This window comes from Cheilinus undulatus, linkage group 13 (genome assembly GCF_018320785.1).
Source record: "Cheilinus undulatus linkage group 13, ASM1832078v1, whole genome shotgun sequence".
Taxonomy (NCBI): Eukaryota; Metazoa; Chordata; class Actinopteri; order Labriformes; family Labridae; genus Cheilinus; species Cheilinus undulatus.
This window is the reverse complement of record NC_054877.1, coordinates 46821687-46840937: the sequence shown is the minus strand read 5'-3', so window position 1 is coordinate 46840937 and position 19251 is coordinate 46821687. Positions and strand designations below refer to the sequence as shown.

Here is a 19251-nt window from a genome sequence, read left to right as displayed (position 1 = left end):
CATGCTGGAGTGCCCGAGTGCCTGGCCCCTCCCCCTCAGACGCAGAGTTCAGCAGCAGCTCTCCCGCACTCAGTGTTGCCAACTTAGCGACTTTGTCGCTATATTGAGCAAGTTTTCAGACGACAGACAACAATTTTTTCAAAAAAGTGAATAGCGACAAATCTAGCGACTTTTTCTGGTGTAACTGGAGAGTTTTGGAGACTTTGACGTGAAAGCATGCATCGTTGCTCTTCTCACTGAGCAGTGCTGCAGCCGCGGGCCCCTCCCGTCCCTAAGCACTCACAGGCAGCCTCATCCTTGCGCAGTTCGACTGCAGCAGAGTAGAGGACTAACGCCTGTTTCAGACTGAGATCGTGTTTTGTTGCTTGCTTGCGCGTGCCGCACGTGTAAGCTCCGCTTCCTGCCGGTGCAGCTTTCACACAGGGCGCAAGTTTTTCTGCGTGTCAGCCGCATCTCCCTGCTCTCAAAGCGACTTCATTTAGTGTACAGAGGAAGTTTGTCGGGAACTATTCAAAATAAAAGCATTCTGTACAAGTGATCGGAGTTTCTCTACAGAAAAGCTAAACCAGGCTTTTACTTTGAAAAGCACAAACCAGAAAAGCTTTCATACGGTGTTTATCTGTCCTGTGACATACTCTACCAGTTTGGGGACAGAAAGTCTCACTCATAGTAGATCTTTAGAGAACAACTTTACAATGTGTTTCTTGATAACCCTGAGGAAGGCCACAAGCTTAAATGCATCTGTTTTATAAACATATTCTTTGTGCATATCTGCCACAGCGATGTAAATATGGCTCTCCATTTATCATTTTCCTGTCTAATATGGTCCACAGCCGCAGTAAAAGACTATTATACAGCGTTTTAATGTAGTCTAAGTTGCATCTTTGTGAAATAAACAAAGATAAATGCAACTGGTTGATCACATGTCCACATTTGTGTTCATGTACTGTATATATCCTGTGTATATCAATGTTCTTAATTCGGCCAATACATCGGATATTGGCATTTTTAGCCCTCAATATCGGTATTGGCATCGGCCCCAAAAATCCCATATCAGTCGGGCTCTACTTAAAACCAACCTGAAAGATTTGGGACATTTAAGAAAACATTCAGGGCTGAAGCCTCATGAGCCACCTCCTCACTCCGACCATGGACTCCGTCAGGAGCATGACATTTTTAACCTTTGAACATCTGCATAGTTGGCAGTGATATGGTAGGTGTCAAACTGCCCTTAGTCGCTGCAAAAACCAGCAGAAAACAACACTGAGCTGGATCATGTCTGGTTTGGATAAAATAATCTTGGGTTAATGTGCAGAGTTAGTGTGGTTTCAAACTGGGTGCATGTTTGCTGCATGACATCTTTCATCAATGCCATCTTTCTCTGTAATTACTTCAATAATTCTCCCTGAATCTGACCCAATTTATTGCTGTTCCTGTCTGCAGAGACACAGCAGGACACATCACAGCCTCTCTGTGTCTCTTTCTCTCTATTATGAGCTAATCAAAACACTTCCTGTATGACAGCCTGCCACTGGTTGTCAGCCAACACAGCATTCTGGGAAACAATAAGGTGGTTAGCATACAAAGCTAACGGCAGAAACAATCAAAAATGGATTTGAATTGGATAAAAAGACGTTCACTGTCGGATTTACTGGGTAGGATTTAATCTTCCAAGACCTTGAAAAGTCACCAAAGTTCCATGCTGGTGAGAAAAGCTTCCATAAGGGAATCGAAGGCGTGGATAGATTCACTGAAACGGCACAACAGCCTAGCTTCAAGGGGAGAAGAAAGAAGAGGCTATGATTTATGTTTGAAAAATTATTTAACTCTAAATAACCTGTGTCTCTTCTTCCTTAACCAACAGATGTTTCACATTAATGGAACGTTACGTCCCTGATATCTGCTAAAACAAGGTAAATGTCGCTCTTTTGTTCCACTTTCCTGGCTGGCTGCAAAACATTGCGTTACATGGATGGTTCTGCCTTCTTCATACTTACCCGACAGATCTTTCATTGTTTCAATCAATAACTCCTCTTCCTCTGTCCTCTTATCCTGTGGTGTCCCTCAAGCTTCCACACTTGGTCCGATTCTCTTCTCCATCTATTTGCTCCTGTTACGTCAAATCATCCGAAAACACAACATCTATTTTCACCTTTATGCAGATGACACACAAATCTACATTCCTCTTGAACCCAACAACCACAGAAAACTACACAACCTCAACAAGTGTCTCCAAAAACATCAGATCCAAGGGCCTCTCTTCTACAGGTTTTAAGTCAAGCTTCCTCTGCTGAGCAGCAAACCCCTTCTTATTTTATTCTAATTATTTTGTTGTGGATTAATTTTCTACAAATATTTTTTTAAATCGCCTCATTTTTAAGACACTTGTTAATAACTTTAGTTTTATTTATTTATTTATTTATTTAACAACAGCCTTGTATATATTTCACTAAATCTGATTGCTGTGAGTTTAATGATTTAATTTCTATTTTATACACTTATTTTTGCCCACTTTAAATCCACAGGAGGACAAATCAGATTCTCTTAAATTGATTTAAATACTTTTATATATTTTCTAAAACTGTATCGAGGAGCCAGGCATGAGGGAAGCTCCTTTAAACCACTTTTACTTAAAACATATTGATGAAACACCTGAGAGTGATTTTGTGAAAATTCACAGCACTTCTCAAATATAACCTTATTTTATTTCACTTATGAAAGGTTTTATTACCTCCGCCAAGGAGGTTATGTGATCGGATGGGTTTGTTTGTTAGTTTGTTAGCAACATAACTCAAAAAGCTGTGGACGGATTTGGATGAAGTTTTCAGGAAATGTCAGAAATGGCATAAGGAAGAACTGATTCGATTTTGGGAGTGATCCGGATCACCGTCTGGATCCAGGAGTTTTTTTTTAAAAGATTCGGTACTACTGGGAGATAGGGCTAATGGTGGAGGTCTGCGCTGTTACCACTCTACACCAGGAGATGGCGGACATGAGTAACTTCAATCCCAGCAGCATTTTTGTGTGTGTTTCTATTCAAAGTTTTGGAGTTTATAGTCTTTGAAAGACGCACACCCGGTCGAGGAGACGAGTTGGAGCATAACAGAGAGAAAGACAGCGAATTGTAGCAAGAATACTCACAATGTTGGGAGGAAAAGTGGAAATCATGGCAGAGGGTGAAAATTCCTGTCGTCCGGTGAGACCATGGGTGAGACTGTCAGTGCATCTGTTGGCACCGGCAGGCAATGCTTCCACCATGACAGTCCACTCATAGCAAAGCCAATGCTTTGCTTCACCGTGTTTCCACCCCACCGGGGAGGGAGTTATCAGCGATTGCCATGGTGGGGGGCACATGGGGAGGGATCCAGGAATTTTTTAAAGGGTTCTTCACTATTGGGAGATAGGGCTGATGGCGAAGGTCTACACTATCTGAGTGCTTTTCTAGTTTTTAATTGATCACTGTGTTTTAGCTGGTGTGAATAAATCAATACATGGTTTTAAGTCCACCTCTCTTGTATCTTGTTTACTATTAAATACGTTCACGTTCGTTGTGTTTGACTTGTGTATTTTTTAATGATTGTGTTTTAGAACTTATTTTAAGTTGTGCGTATGTTTCCAAAAATATTCAAGCGATTATCTTTTAAAATAAAGAAATTACCTGGGAATTATTAAGCAACTTATATAGAAAATTATCATCTTATTCCTAAAAAATACTTGGTAAAATACCACCTATTTACCAGAGTTATGCCACAATATTATGAGGAATTATTTGATAATTTATACATTTCTATTAGGTAAATATTTCCTAAATATTATAGAGTTAACACTTGATAAAAATGCTTTCTTATTATATGGTAATTTACACCATATTCTAGAGAAATTACTAGATAATTACACTTATTACTATAAAATTAGTGGGTAATTATGGAAAATAAATATTATTTTTGTGTAATGTATTTCCAATACTTTTATTTATTAAAGATATTTTTAATAGTAAGTTGCATCAGTAGAAGTAGAAGTAATACTTCTAGCAATGTCAATAATCTATTTTATCATTTATATTCTTTTACATCTACTTCAGTAACTATCATTAAACTTTTTTCATTTTACAGTTTTATTTTACTTGTGTTATGTATTAATTTTAAAATATTTTATGCTTATTTTACTATAAATGTCTTATTCATACTAAGTTGTGGTGAACTATAATATGACCTGATATTTTTATAGTCATGTTTGTGGCTGTTCAAGCACTCTACTTATTCTAGAGGTATTTTAGTTGTTGCATGCTTTAAAAATAAACCACATTTAATTGTATTTTTATGCCATTTTTTTAATCGTTATAGTGTAAAGTAGCTCAGACTAGCAGATGTAGGCCCTCTCTGTGGTCTAACAGCTACTTTTCCTGGATAATTAGCCTCCATATTTCCGTTGATAGACTAACAGCAGAGACTCCATGGCTCCTCTGGGTTTTATTTCTCTGATATTCATCACTCCTGTGTGTTTGCAGCCTTCCTCTGTTTGTTTTTCCTCCTCGGTTCAGGTGAAGCTGCAGTCAGCAGCCTGCCGGCTCCTGTACACATCACTTTAGGGCTCATCTCTGTAAAATGGCTCTGAGGAGGTTAACGGTGCCGTTAAAATAAATACCGATAACGAGCCGTTTCTTTACTCACCGAATCTCCTGTCAGCAGAGGCGGAGGAGCAGCTCTGGGAAGCGAGGATGAGGAGGAGGAAGAGGTGCTGGGAGGAAATAAGCCAAACATCCATGTCTCTTTTCCTGGGATTTCTCCAAAGTGTTAAAAGGCCATTTTTGTTCCCGCCGAGGTTCGCTTCGTCTTCTGCCCGCTCGGAGAGTGTCCTCCGCGGCTGGAGGAGCAGAGGAGAGCCGGGGGACGTTACGGTGGATGGATGTTGGAGGAAGAGGAGAGAGGATGCAGGGCGTTTCTGTTTCTGCTGCTGCTGGGGGCTCGAGCGCTCACAACGTCAGGCACGAGACTGTAGACACGGTGTTTCCGGTGAGGATTTTCAAAATAAATGTCTATTATATCAAAGCAGTCATTTTTGACTGGTTTAGTCTCAGAGACTGAGTCGTAATTTTTTAAAGAAGGAGATGCTGGAATAGGTCCTAACACCGTGTGTGCTCCACTTAACTCTGTCACGCCATAATGTTGTGTCGTTTCCTGTTGTGAAATTCACGGACAATCTCGGATTTCCACTTGAATAATAGGCATATACGTCTCAGATCAACCATGAGCTGTACGGTGGGGCCCCCTTAGGGGGGCTTCCTACTGTCGTTGCAAAGTTTGCACATATAAGCCATGGAAAGGTTCAAATGTTTGTCAGCCCTCAGATGCCCCCTACTGGCCAGGAGTCTGTGGAGAAAACTTCGAATACATGACGACTTCATTTATGAAAACAGATAACTCTATTTATTTGTATACATAAAATTAAATGAAAAAATACATACATAAATAAATGTAATGCACACTCTTGGTAATATCAATCAGACTGAAGTCAGAGAGCTTCTGTATGAGGAGAAAGAATGAGACAAATTAGAGTTATCTATAGCATGTACATATTTGATATTACCTGCATCACACAATAATAAATTAAGTTTTCTAAAATCTTTACAAAACAGAGTCATCTTTTCTTGGCGAATAAACTCGTTATGCATCCTCAAATAAGATCAGATCAAATACAACCTTTCTTTTTTGTTTGTTTGTTTTTGAATAAAAAAAGGACTAAATGTGGCACATACACCATTAATTTAACCCCCTACCACCTCAGTGAATTTTATAAGAATATGGATTAGGATATTTGGAACAGCACAAAAAGTTGCAAAATGTAACCAGCTCATTTTCACTTGAGCATCCCAGATTTGTTTTTTTATCCCAAAAACTCTACTGTGTGCCCTAAATGCAATTAAAATAAGGGAAAAAGCACTCATCGTCTCTGGTCTTGCACCGTATTTCAGACATATCGGATAACTGTTTTATTTGAATTTTGGACATAGTTTTCTGGTATCCAGACTTTTTCTTTAATCATGACTATCTGACAGATTCTCAGATCAAAGAATTGACTTTTTTCTCTCTGAATTCTGATTTTAATCTCAAAATGTTCTATTAGACGGTGACTTGTCTAGAACATGCTAGAATGGCTGACTTCTTCAAAATAAGGAGGCCATTCCTGGAATATGTCTGATATTATTTTTTGAGTCTTATTTGCAAAATTAAAAATATAAAACTTATTCAACAGATTTAAAAATAATTAATACATTGTTGGTAAAGATTCCTGTATCACTGTTCATGTTCTAACCTTAGACATAATATACGTAGATGTCTCATTAACTGGCTGGCTGTACGTCAACGTCGTCACCATGTTGCGAGAGGCAAGTCTGCTACGTAAGGGGTAAAATAGACTAGGAGTATGTGAGTTGTCGAAATAAAAAGCACAAAAAATCACATTAATTGATTTAAATAAATCGTTCAGTGATTTATATTCATGTAAGTCCAGATAACAGAAAACATGGAGACAAAAAGTGAACAAGATTTTGAGTAAAACATGGAGGCCCCTTAGAAAATGAAAAATGTGCATTTTTTTACTCAAAATTATTAAATTAGCATTTTAAGTTCCATTGTCACTCATCTGTTAACTAGTTCATTATTTAAAAGGAACAAGCTCCTTTTAAAATGAAAAGGTAAGATGGAAAATTGATTAAAATGGGTTGAAAAAACACATTCAATGGCAGATTTACTGATATGGATTTCATTTATTAAAGACCTCAAAAGTCACCCAAACCTAGGCTCGCTGGACAAGCTTCTGTAAGGGCTATTGTCAATAATAACACCGGAAAAACCCATAAAAATCTTTAATTAATCAACACTAATAAATATTGCAGATGTTGCTGAGAATATATGGCTTCTGTTGTGATTAATAAACAAAAACAAAACACACAAAGCACAGAGAACACACAGTATGCCAGACTTTTGACAAACATGGAAACAAGTTTTTGAGTCATTATTGTATTTCAAGTCAACAGAAGAGGACATCTTAAAAATGTGGAGAAAACAAATGTTCCCATTTAAAGTGAAAAATGAAAATTAAATAAGTTGTAAAGCAAGCAGTTTGAACATTTGAACAATTTTAAACCATTCAACAGTTTTTTTTTTTAATTTAATATTTTTGGTTAGAATTAGTTATTGTGCACGCCATATCCTCATGACTAAAGATTCTACCACTTGATTAAACACTGTACAAATTCATTCAATAGTACAGTGCTTAACAAATTTATTAGGCCACCTGTCATATTTGTCTCAGAGACCATCCAGCATCATGAAGTGCTTTGATGTGGACTCTTTCATTTTCAGCCAGCTCTTTCAAACTGAATTTACCCAAATTTGAGGCGGCTCTCTGGGCTTCTCTGAGAAGTCAGAAATCAATCAAGCATAATGTCCAACCGAGGCGCAGGTGTCCGAGTGGTTAAGGCGTACGCCCCATGAATGGCCTGGGTTCAAATCTGGCCTGAGGCTCTTTACTGCAAGTCTCTCCCCTGCTCTCACCCCTGTTTCCAACTCTATCCACTATCCTTTTTTTCAGTTTTTTTGTACATCAGTATATTTGAAAATTCATGGATAACAATAATTATATTTTAGCATTAAAAATATCATTTGGGTTAAAGAGCTTCTACATATTGGTGCATTAACCATTGCAGAAACATAAGAAATGATTTTGGTAATTACCAGCGCTGTTAATTTAGGGCGGCTGTGGCATAAACCTTACTTTGGTTAGGGTTAGGGTGGTCTAATGAATTTGTTAAGCACTGTATATTGATTCTTAAGTTAAGATATAATTTGATCTTAAACAGGCCAATAAGTAGTGCCGAAATCTTCAACACAGAACAAGGGAAAGATGAGGAGGTAGACAAGCTGCCATTACTGTGGAGGTAACCTGTTCTAACATAAGCACATTGGAATGAGAGCATGTTTGCAGCCAGTTACAGGATATAGTGGAGAATCTGTCGACTTCTGAGCTGCTCTAGAAGTCATGAAGTGAAAGCAAAAAGCTTTTTTCAGAACAGTTACATTCTTTGAAATATTTTTGCCAATTTATCCTTTTAAATTGTTTCTGAGTGAGCTATAATGCAAGGCAAGTTTATTTGTATAGCACCATTCATACACAATGCAGTTATAGTGCTTTACAGAGATTAAAAGGAAAAAGCATTTAAAACACAACAAGAGGACATTACAATGAACAAAAGTAAATTCAAGTTCATTTAAATAAATTTAGGTTTAAAAGAAAACTTTGAAAGATTCAATAAATAGCAAGTTAGATAATGTTCTGAATAAAAAGCTGTTGAACTTATGTGAAAGCAGTGAATACGTATGTTTTAAGTCCTGTTTTAAAAGTGTTGACAGGTAGAAAGCCTCAGATTCTCTGAAGTTTGTTCCAAAGGTGAGGAGCATAGAAACTGAAAGCTGCCTCTCTCTAGAGGCTGTAGAGGTTTCTTGGGATGCATGATAGTCTGATTGCAGTATCTGCAGATACAAATTTTGTCATCTGCCGGTATTTGTCTTTTTTAGTTACCAATATTTACAACCGATTTTTTGGCTGTGAATATCAGCATATGTTGACTTTAAATTTTGGCCATTTAAACTAATAAACTGGTAGAGTTTCATGTATATAAAACATTAAATATTAGTATCCATATTGCCATCAGCTAGAATCAATATGTAAATATCAGCAGAACAGATATTGGCAAAAATCCAATATCAAACATCCCAAGATGTTTCCTAAAGTAATGTCATATTTAGTAGTGTTCTTGCAAGCGTAGTTAACTTAAAACTGCATGTACCAATAGATGGTTGGATTAAAATTGTTAGCTGCTTGTAAAGCTACCAGAATCAGATCATTCTTTACTTAAGTTAAATTTATCAAATTACAGCCAACATTTTTAATCCAATCATCTCTGCTGCGGTCACAGTCAGCAGGCAACAAGAGACACCACAGTGTAAATCCTGCAGCCATTTTATGGCCGCAGGATTTACACTACAGTTATTAACTACACAGGATTATTGGTCAATACCGGAATTTACAAGACTGAGTGAGAAATAATCTAGAGACTAGAAATTCTCCAGTTGTCAGGTAGAGTTCATTGTGATAAAACTTTGACAAATTCAAAACTTCAACAAAAAAAGTTACTCAAAGATTAAAAGAGAAAGTTAAATGAGTAAATGCCATTATGAAATTGTGACAAGGACACAAGGCAGTAGGACTATAATGGAAAAATCTAGAAGATATTAGAAAATAAAATAATCAAGATAGTAAAACTCTAGATTATCCGTAAAACAAACTATATATTACAATAGAATTTCCCAAATCCTTCAACCCAAGGTTGTTGCCAAATGATTTGAGAGTTTTTCCCAAAATTCTGATTACCATTTAATATGGGATTTTAAAATCAGTCATCTTGTGCATTTTTAAAAAAGAGCAATAAATGATTGTGTATTATAACAAATACCATATTGGGTAGATAACACTAGGGCTGAAAAATTCTTAAAAAAAATAACCAAATTAAAATATCTATTTTGACTTGTACTGCAAATTTGATGGTATTTTTTTGTTCAAAAGAGAACGATCATTTCTAAAAGTACAAACCGATTTTTGCAAATATTCTAGAACAACTGAAGCTTGAATACTTGCATGCCTTTGTGTATTAAAATGGTATTTTGACACATTCAGGTTGAATAAAAATTGCACCGTTTGCAATCTGATAAGTGCAGTGGGCCAGACTGTGACTTCATCTAAATTTTGCCCTACAACAAACTAAAAATCCAGTAAAAAAAAAAAAAAACTAAACTAAGTTTATGAAAATAAAGATACATCCAAACAAGAATGGTCCTAACAGTTTTAACAAAATTAGAAATTAAATCCTGTTGTTTTGCCCCTACTTCAGGGATAATGTGGTCAACTCTTAAAGACAGGAGTCCATACTGTACGAGTGTGAGACTTTTCTCCAACACTGAGCAGTCTTAGGACATTTGTTCAGGCAGACGTCGAGATATAGTAGCAGCAGATATCAGGCACACTGGTGAGCGAGCACTCGTCAGGTTTCATTGTGAAAATATAATTCAATGAGATGGCAATGCTATGCAAGGCCAAGCAAACAAGACATGCAGCGTTTCACTGTGTGCACACTGGAAGTGAACCCATGTGGTGGAATTCACTCTTTCCTTGTAAAATGAAAGTAACATTGTGTTTTAAAGGCAGCTTATAAAAAACTGATTACTGAGTACATGGAAGGCTGTGAGGTTAAGGCCAACCTGTCCTAGATCAAGAAGAGCTTCCTAGGAGCTCTTCCAAAGAGAAACCAAAACCTTCAGCCACTGAAGTAGATGACCCGCCTCCTCGGCTAGTAGAAGGCCCTTCAGCCTCCTTGGCCCCCCGGACGAGGTAACTGGGGACCATTTTAGAAGGCCCTCCAGCCTAGGTAGCGGGGGGCCACTTTAGTAGAAGGACCTCCAGCTACCTTGGCCCCCTGGCCTAGGTAGCTGGGGGCCACTTTAGTAGAAGGCCCTCCGGCCTCCTTGGCCCCCTGGCCAAGGAAGCTGAGGGCCATATTAGTAATGGCCCCCAGCTTCCTTGGCAGAAGCTGCTGGTGAGGTTGTGGATGTGGCACCTCGTGTCGTCCAGTCCAGGCTGCAACAGGAGGACCAAGACCTCATAGATGCTGCCTGTAGAGCCTTCAGCCACATTCAGCAGAGAGGTCAGGACTACACCAGTATGTCGAGCTGCTGAGGAGCGCTTTAACGATCACAGAAGGCAACACAGGCCTGAGGTCAATATCAGCAACAATGTGGCTTCCAGATGCCAGGAAATGACCAGAGATGGAATTAAACAGAAATGGAATGTTGGAATTGGGATGTCTGTAATGGAATGCTGTCAGACCATCTCACAACCCGAACAGTGCAGAGCATAGACCCCCAGGAGATCATCACCATGACACATAGTTACTGGCCTCAGATTCGCCGAGTCCAGGCCTGTCACATGATCACTGGTGGACTTGTCAGACACACAAAACACAAAGGCATTGGGGGCTGCAGTTTCAACTGAACTTTTTCACTTCACTCAAATTCAACAATGCTTGCAAAACCTTCAAGTCAAATAAGTTCTAATCTACACCAACACTGTCTTGCAAGGCCAGTAAAGCCTTTATCTAACCATCTTGCTGCTTTGAATACGGCAGGTGCAGGTGGCATCTGGTTATCCCACAGGCTCAGAATCCCGAAACCATATAAAAGTGTACCATAACAAACCCCTGAGCCAACAGGACAACCAGACACTACCCACAGATGCTGCATGCAAAGGGCACAAGATGCTCCTCTAACAACTTGCCATCTCTGCCAGGCAGTGAGATGTCAATAGACACCAGTAATCCTGAGTCAATGCTCACTGCCACAAACCATGTCTTTCAGAAGCACCCTACCACCTAACTGTGGCATGACTGAACAACTAACTAGACATCATATCCCAGTGGATTACATAATAAACCAAAAATCAATCAAAAAGACATACAAGGAGCTGGGAGCAGGCACATTCCACCTGTGAAAATTTGAGTTCCTGTGCACGGTGAAAAGACCCATCTCTGGCAAAGATGTGATCAACCACAACCTGGTAGTCTCATTGACATTCAAGGGTCAGAATAAGAGAACCATGCACACTAATCAGTCAGCCATCTGTCTACAGGTTGTCCCGAGGAGTCTTCTCAAACCCAAATCACCATGCCTGGTGTCCACAAGGCCTGCGAAGCTTAAGGGAGAGTCTTGCGTCTCAGCATACAGCAACCACAGAACTTTGATGCACCGAGAGCTCAGGGGTTTGTGTAAAAGGTACACAATGATATGGTTTCGGGATTCTGAGCTGTCAGGACACCAAGACGTTTTCTGCAGTCACAATACACCTAGACTCAAGACTCTACACCTCAAGCCTCACTGGTCCTGTGAAGCACCATGCACAGGGACAATGGGCGTGACAAGACCCTTCAGGATTACCCACAGACAGACAGCTAACGATCAGTGCAGACGCTTCTCTCACCCCAACCCTGAATGTAAATGAAGACCAACCAGGAAGCAGATGATCACAAGTCTGTCTGAGACGTTTCTTTCACTGTTCCCAGGAAGTCAGCCTTCCACAGGAGGAAAGCTCTGCTCCAGCCTCTACCCGAGTGTCCAAAGCATACATCTAAGCACCTGACTTCACAACCAATAAGTTATGTTAGTCTTTCACTTGAGTGATCTACCTGCTATGATGGCAAACTACCCCCCATTTGAACATTGCATTAGCTATGGACACTCAATGACCAGCACAGAAACCAACAACATAAAAGCCCTCAGGTTCATACCCAGCAGGCTATCCATCCCTTCAAGGACTGCAGCCAAAAACTTCACACAACCATCAACTCACCATCAGACAAACCAAGAGGAGAGGCATGTCATGCCAAGAAATGCCTCTCCTCTTAACACCCTAGACTAGGAACTCTGTAGGCTAGTTAAGCCTTTATCCATCTTGCTGCTTTGAATACAGCAGGTGCCGGTGGCATCTGGTCATCCTACAGGCTCAGAATCCCGAAACCATATAAAAGTGTACCACAACAAACCCCTGAGCCAACAGGACAACCAGACACTACCCACAGATGCTGAATGCAAAGGCCACAAGATGCTACTCTAACAGTCAGGCACTTATGTGCCAACGCTACAATCTGTGCTACTTCCCCTGGGAAAAGACAACCTACCCTTAGGAAAGACCCTATCACCTTACCTGTGACATGACTGAAACAGCTGACTACACCTGTCCCCTTGGCTCACACAAGATCCCAACAAACAAACATTCCACCTGTGAAAATTTGAGTTCCTGCACACGGTGAAAAGACCCATCTCTGGCAAAGATGTGATCAACCACAACCTGGTAGTCTCATTGACATTCAAGGGTCAGAATAAGAGAACCATGCACACTAATCAGTCAGCCATCTGTCTACAGGTTGTCCCGAGGAGTCTTCTCAAACCCAAATCACCATGCCTGGTGTCCACAAGGCCTGTGAGGCTTAAGGGAGAGTCTTGCGTCTCAGCATACAGCAACCACAGAACTTTGATGCACCGAGAGCTCAGGGGTTTGTGTAAAAGGTACACAATGATATGGTTTCGGGATTCTGAGCTGTCAGGACACCAAGGCATTTTCTGTAGTCACAATACACCTAGACTCAAGACTCTACACCTCAAGCCTCACTGGTCCTGTGAAGCACCATGCACAGGGACAATGGGCGTGATAAGACCCTTCAGGATTATCCACAGACAGACAGCTAACGATCAGTGCAGACGCTTCTCTCACCCCAACCCTGAATGTAAATGAAGACCAACCAGGAAGCAGATGATCACAAGTCTGTCTGAGACGTTTCTTACACTGTGCCCAGGAAGTCAGCCTTCCACATGTGGACACCTAAACACCTGACATACAGCCACTAAGTTAACCCTTCATTCAGGTCATCTACCAGCTACCTTTATAAACCACCTTACAGTCAAACCTAACTGGCCACTCAATGACCAGCACAGAAATCATACATCATCCAACACATTTGTGTCTTGTGGTTGTGACAGATCCGTGGATAACCACGCCACAGGTCGAGTCAGGACAAAAATGACATCAGGAACTCTACGCCCTGGCTCAGACCACCTAGGCGTCTACAGTTGCATCTGCCCAGGCTGTGAAACAGACTGAAGACGCAGAAGACAGGAAGCAGCTGATGGAGCTTCAGGTGTGCGCTGCCTCCTGTGATCGCCGCGGTCACACAGCGGTGCGAGATACAGGTTAAGCCCTGACCTCTAAGCTGAATATGGTCGAAGGCACAATAGGCAGCATAAACTTGTAGTCCCGGCCGTCCTGTGGCAGCCTGGACGGGCCCCACTGATGGTGCCACACCTCCCAAGTTTGATCTTCAACCTCACCAGCAGCTTCAGCAATTTTTAATATAATTAAATTTTTTTATGTAGTTTTACTTTATTATTAAATTGATTAAAGTAATACTTTTAGGTTATTAGACAAAGGACTTAATTTCGTGTACTCATTATTAGTTATTAAAATTTGTCCTTGTAAAGATTGAGAGCCTTTTGTGAGCCAAGGGACCATGTGGACTATACGAATGTCTAGAGTTTTCTTATTTGGGTGGCCTACATGGGGGAATGTTTGAATGAAGCATTTTTCTGTCTCTGCTACCAATTTTTATCCACTTACTGACCTCCAATATCCCCCAAATGTTCTATTCCTATGACATAACTTAAAAACGTCTTTGCTTAACTCTTAAAATTTAAAGGGCCTAACAATCCTGCATACCCAGTTTATGCTGCCATTTTTAATGCTGCTTTTTCTAAGTGCACACAGTTACTGCAACAGTAAATTTGGTCTGCTTCTTTTTAGAATGAAGCAACCATGCCCTCCTAGTCCAGGCAGTCATTCCATAGATATTCATGAAAGAGGCAGCATCCTCCTGACCAGAGTGTTTTCCTTTTTGTCTTGTTTTTTTGAGTGTAGTGTTATCAAAGAAGGACTGATCTGAGTGTGTCATTATCGTAGATCACCACTGCATCCTCTTCAAAAGAACCTAATAAGGAGAAAATAAATCAATTTAGAGTAAAGAAAACATTTTAGTTTTATTACCAATATCTTGAAGTTAAATGTAACTACTAACCTGGTATTTCATCAAGATTTAAAAAACAAGGTTCTTCATTGTCACATGAAGTCCATCACACATCAGCAGAGTGCTTAAAAAAAAGAAAAAATAGGATCAGAATATCTCAAATACACCTGCAGATGTTTAGCATTTAATTTCATACATTCAACTAAGTTTTAATGAAAGTTCGACAGTTTTCAACTTCATCTTCTTTGCTAAAAATAAGATAAATTGCACAGCTTACTGCAAGCCACTGATTTGTTTATTTGCAGGGACAACTTTTTAACGGAGCTGTTGCTACAGGTTAAGCCTCTTCTCAATGCCATTGGTCATACACCAACATTAATCTAGTATCAGTAACGATTTTAGCTTTGCACAATCATGAAAAGAGACAGTGTGTTTATAGTCCTAGTTGTCAGCAGTAATGAGAGCCCACACATGGCTAATTTGGTTTGTACACAAGATGTTTAAAACCTTCAGAGGACGCATACTGCCCCTGAAAGTCAGATTTTCCTCAGGCACTCTCAGTCTCACAGCTGTGCCTCCAAATGATTTACTATTCAGTCAATTTGGAGATATGATGCATAACCAAATCGTTCTGATGATAATCTGTCAACTCTAAATCAGTGTTACTCAACCAACGAGCCAAACTGTTGAAAAACACATTTGCAAGAGCCCCAAGAGAAAAGAGGCAAGAAAGGGCAAAACCGGTCCAAAAGTGGCAAAAAACATGGGAAAAAAAATTAGTAAAAAGTGACTAAAATGGGGGAAAAAAAATCTAAAAAAGGGTGGGAAAAAAGCATGAAAGAGTGGCAAAATGGGAAATGAGTGGCATTTAACTGCAAAAGGCAGAAAGTGGCAAAAAAAGGGGCAAAAAAATGGCAAAAATCTGGATACGAGTGTCAAAAACTGGCTAAAAGCAGTAAAAATGGAATTAAAGTAGCAAAAAAATGCAAATAAGGGCAATGGAAATATGCAGAAAAAAACAGAGAAAAAACAAACAAGAAAATTGTCAACCTCTGTTTTGGTAACAAAAATGGAAAAACACTTTAAGAAAGGAGTCCAATGTTTTTATTCAATTCTCTTATTTGCTTTCTTCATTCAATGAAATACTTGAGGAAAAGGAAATCATGCGACATATTGGGAAAGGTTATTCATGTTGCTGACTTTGTGCCCAAAATGAAACAAGAAAATAGCAAATTTTTCTGTTTTTTCCATTTATGTAAAAAAAACAAAACAAAAGAACAAAAAAAACAAAACAAACAAAAACAAAAAACAAACGCAGAACAACAAGCATTTCTCCTTATTTTTTGTCTAGTTTCAACCAGGAAATGGATCTACCAGAAATAACTCTGACCCAGCTGCCTGAGTGTAATATTACTGCATCTGTAACAAAATGCTAAAGCTTTTAGCTAACCAATTTTAACCTCGGTTATCCTTACTTTAGATTGCCAGCATAAACAGACAGTGTGACCGGCGCAAGGCACGCCGTGATTCAGACAGGTGGGTTGACTTGAAACAGGAAACTCATGAGTTACTGTTAATTCAACAATTTAGATAAAAAAAAACATTCTTTAAAAAAATATGCTCAGCCAAGCTGCTCTGGGCTGTAGTTCACTCTGCCATAAGGTAAATATGGAACATGTGACAAAAGGAGTCAGCGCCCTCTAGTGGATAATTAATAAAACACGGACAGATCTTAATGGATTAACAAAATAACTGAAGTCCAAGTTCAATCTGTAGGTTATATTTGGCTGCTCCTGAAAACACTATCTGTACCTCTGTAGCAGGAGAAGAGCCTTGCGGTCTGATTTACCCATGTTTAAAAGAGAAAATTATAGAGATTTTTTACAATCTCTCATTTATTTACAGTTGGGCATGGGCCAACTATCTTAGGCCAGACTTGTTTTTAGTTAGCTTTGCCAAGAAGTTAACTTTAGGAGGGACATAAGCAGCTGCATAGTTGTAAATATTGAAAGACATAGCATGCTTACATTGGGCATAATTTACATTTAGTTTAAGAGAGCGGAGGCACATCAAGAATTCCACTTTTTATTTATCAAGCAGACAACATCACGGCTTAGTGCACAAAACAGAGCACATATATAATGTGAAAGTCCGTCCCAGCACTTACCATCATTCGTTTTGTCGTCCAGTGCCTGTATGTGGGCGAGGAGGGGAATGTTTTCCAGACCTCAGCTTGAACAAAAGCCTCGCCGCCATCCTTGGTGTCTCTTCCTCCTCTGAGTTGAAGGACCCAGTGGCATGGGAAGTCCAGGGCTCCAGTTCTGGCAGTGGAACTCCAGGAAAGCATTTAGGGATAATTCCCAAAACGTGTCACTGTGGTGAGAAGGAATGCAGCGCTGCAGGGAACTCTGGACAGCATGAATGCATGTCAACGTCGTCTTGGAAGTCACTTCTTATCAAGGTTGTTGCTCTTCCTCATTCATGTGTTCACAGGTTTAAAAGGGCAGTCTCCCACTCTGTGTCAATGGTCTTAACTCTGCAAAACACAACATCACTGATTCATTCATCTCTCACTAGAACAGAGTAAAGGATTGCTGCACATGGAACCTTTATTTTGTTTCCTCCTAGTATAAAGAAAAGCTACATTTCTCAAATTCAGTTGCTCATAGTTGCTCATTTTTATAAATCAGTCCCAACAACAAAATAAAAAGATAAAATCTGCATAACATTTTATCTAATCAATAGAAAATTGCCATTTATTCTGTTCTTTCCATGAAGAGCAGATGGGTCATCACTTCTCCATGTCCTTGACATGCCATGGTGATCTCCATCCTGCAGAAGCAACAAGAGGGTAGAGTGCTGTTTAACCTCCCATTTACACAACACTACTGTAATCTGAAATCTAATGTGGCATCTATTTATGTTTTCTAGGCTTTGTGATTTGGTTGATTCACCCGATACTTCAAGGTTACTTCAGGTGCTTGGGCAGCTTTAGCCCCCATGTGTTAGTGAGGGTGTAACTCAAGTCTTGACAGAGACTCTGTGGGCTCTGCTTTCAAATAGGCAACAACAAAAGGTTATTATTTTGGTCTAACATATCATTGTATTAATATTTTCTTTCAAACCCAAAAGAAAAGGCCCTCTGCAATGGTAACTTAGCATCATTATTAACTTTTTTTTTTTTTACACTTTTTAAAACCTTTTTCACTACTTCATTTCGCCATTTCTGCCACTTTTGTTGCCACTATTAACACATTTGAAAACATTTTACAACTTTTGAAACCATTTTTTTACTTTTTGCCCATTTGTCTACTTCTTTAAGCCATTTTCCTGCCGATTATTGCCCCTGTGAACCACTTTTAAACCCATTTTCACTACTGTTTTGCCAGGGTATTTTCGCATTATTTTCACCACTTTAACTTACTTTTTATACTTATTGCCTATTTAGCCCAATTTTTTCCATTCTTTAATCCCTTTTTAGCACTTTTCCTTCATGTTTTATCCCCTTTGTGCCACTCTTTCATTTTTTTCTCGTTTTAAACCCTTTTTCATTACTTTTGCACAATTGTTGCCCCTTCCAAAAAATCCGTGATATTTTGCCCCCTTTACCCACATTTTGACCTCTGTTCACCACTTTTGTGCCACTCCACAACCCATTTTCACCACTTTATCTAGACATTTTTGCAAGATTTCCGCCAGTTTGAATTTTTGTCAAAACAGATCAAATTTTAAGACATTCTAAAGACAATTTCAATAATTATTGGGTGGATTTAACAGCTACAGCCAAAAGATACCCTGAAAGCCTCAACATCTTCTTTTGTAAATTTAACGAGGCACGCTCCCGCTAAGCTCTGCAAGATGCCGACTGTCCACAAAAAAACAAAGGGCTGTCCTAATTCCTGTTTCTACCACTTCCAGCCCCTGTAGCCTCACTTACTTAATCACCTCCAGGTGCAGCCAGTTAAGCCAATGAGGGCTCAGGGTTTAGGGAGGAGTTTGAGATTTGTCGATTTTAGTCACTATACTCTCATTTTCTTGCCGCCTTTTAACCACTTTTAAACCATTTTGACAACTTTTCACCATTTTTCATCACTTTTCACCCGTTTAAGCTGCCTTTTGCCATTAACAACCCTTTTTTTTGCCAATTTTTGCCACTTGTTTATGCGACTTTTACCCCTTTTCACCATTTTTTCACCACTTCTTACCCATTTAAGCTACCTTTTGCCAATTAATAACACTCGTTTCCTATTTTTTGGACTTATTTCGCCACTCTTGAATGCCTTTAGCCCATTTCAGTCACTTTTCTCTCATTTTCTTGCCACTTTTGGACCATTTTTCCTACTTTTCACCATTTTTTTAGCCCATTTAAGCTGCCTTTTGCCATTAAATACCACTTGTTTCCTATTCATTTTGCCCCATTTTCCACTCTCTACTCCTTTTTCCTATTTTAGCCTCTTTTCTTTCCCTTTGTACCACGTTGTTGCCACTTTTGGACCATTTTGGCCATCTTTAACTTATTTCTATTGCTACTACTAGCTGTTTCTGCTACTTTTCACCACTTAGATTGAGGC

The 19251-nt window shown here is 39.4% G+C and overlaps 1 protein-coding gene across 1 annotated transcript in view; it reads right to left on the bottom strand.

Moving 5' to 3' along the window:
• LOC121519630 (receptor-type tyrosine-protein phosphatase N2-like) overlaps positions 1-4908 on the bottom strand; it is a 361356-nt gene extending 356448 nt beyond the window's left edge. The window contains exon 1 of the mRNA XM_041802418.1: positions 4671-4908. Coding sequence (XP_041658352.1) covers positions 4671-4764 — 94 coding nt within the window. The 5' untranslated portion in view covers positions 4765-4908. The remainder of the gene's footprint in view (positions 1-4670) is intronic.
• Between the last annotated feature and the right edge of the window lie 14343 nt (positions 4909-19251).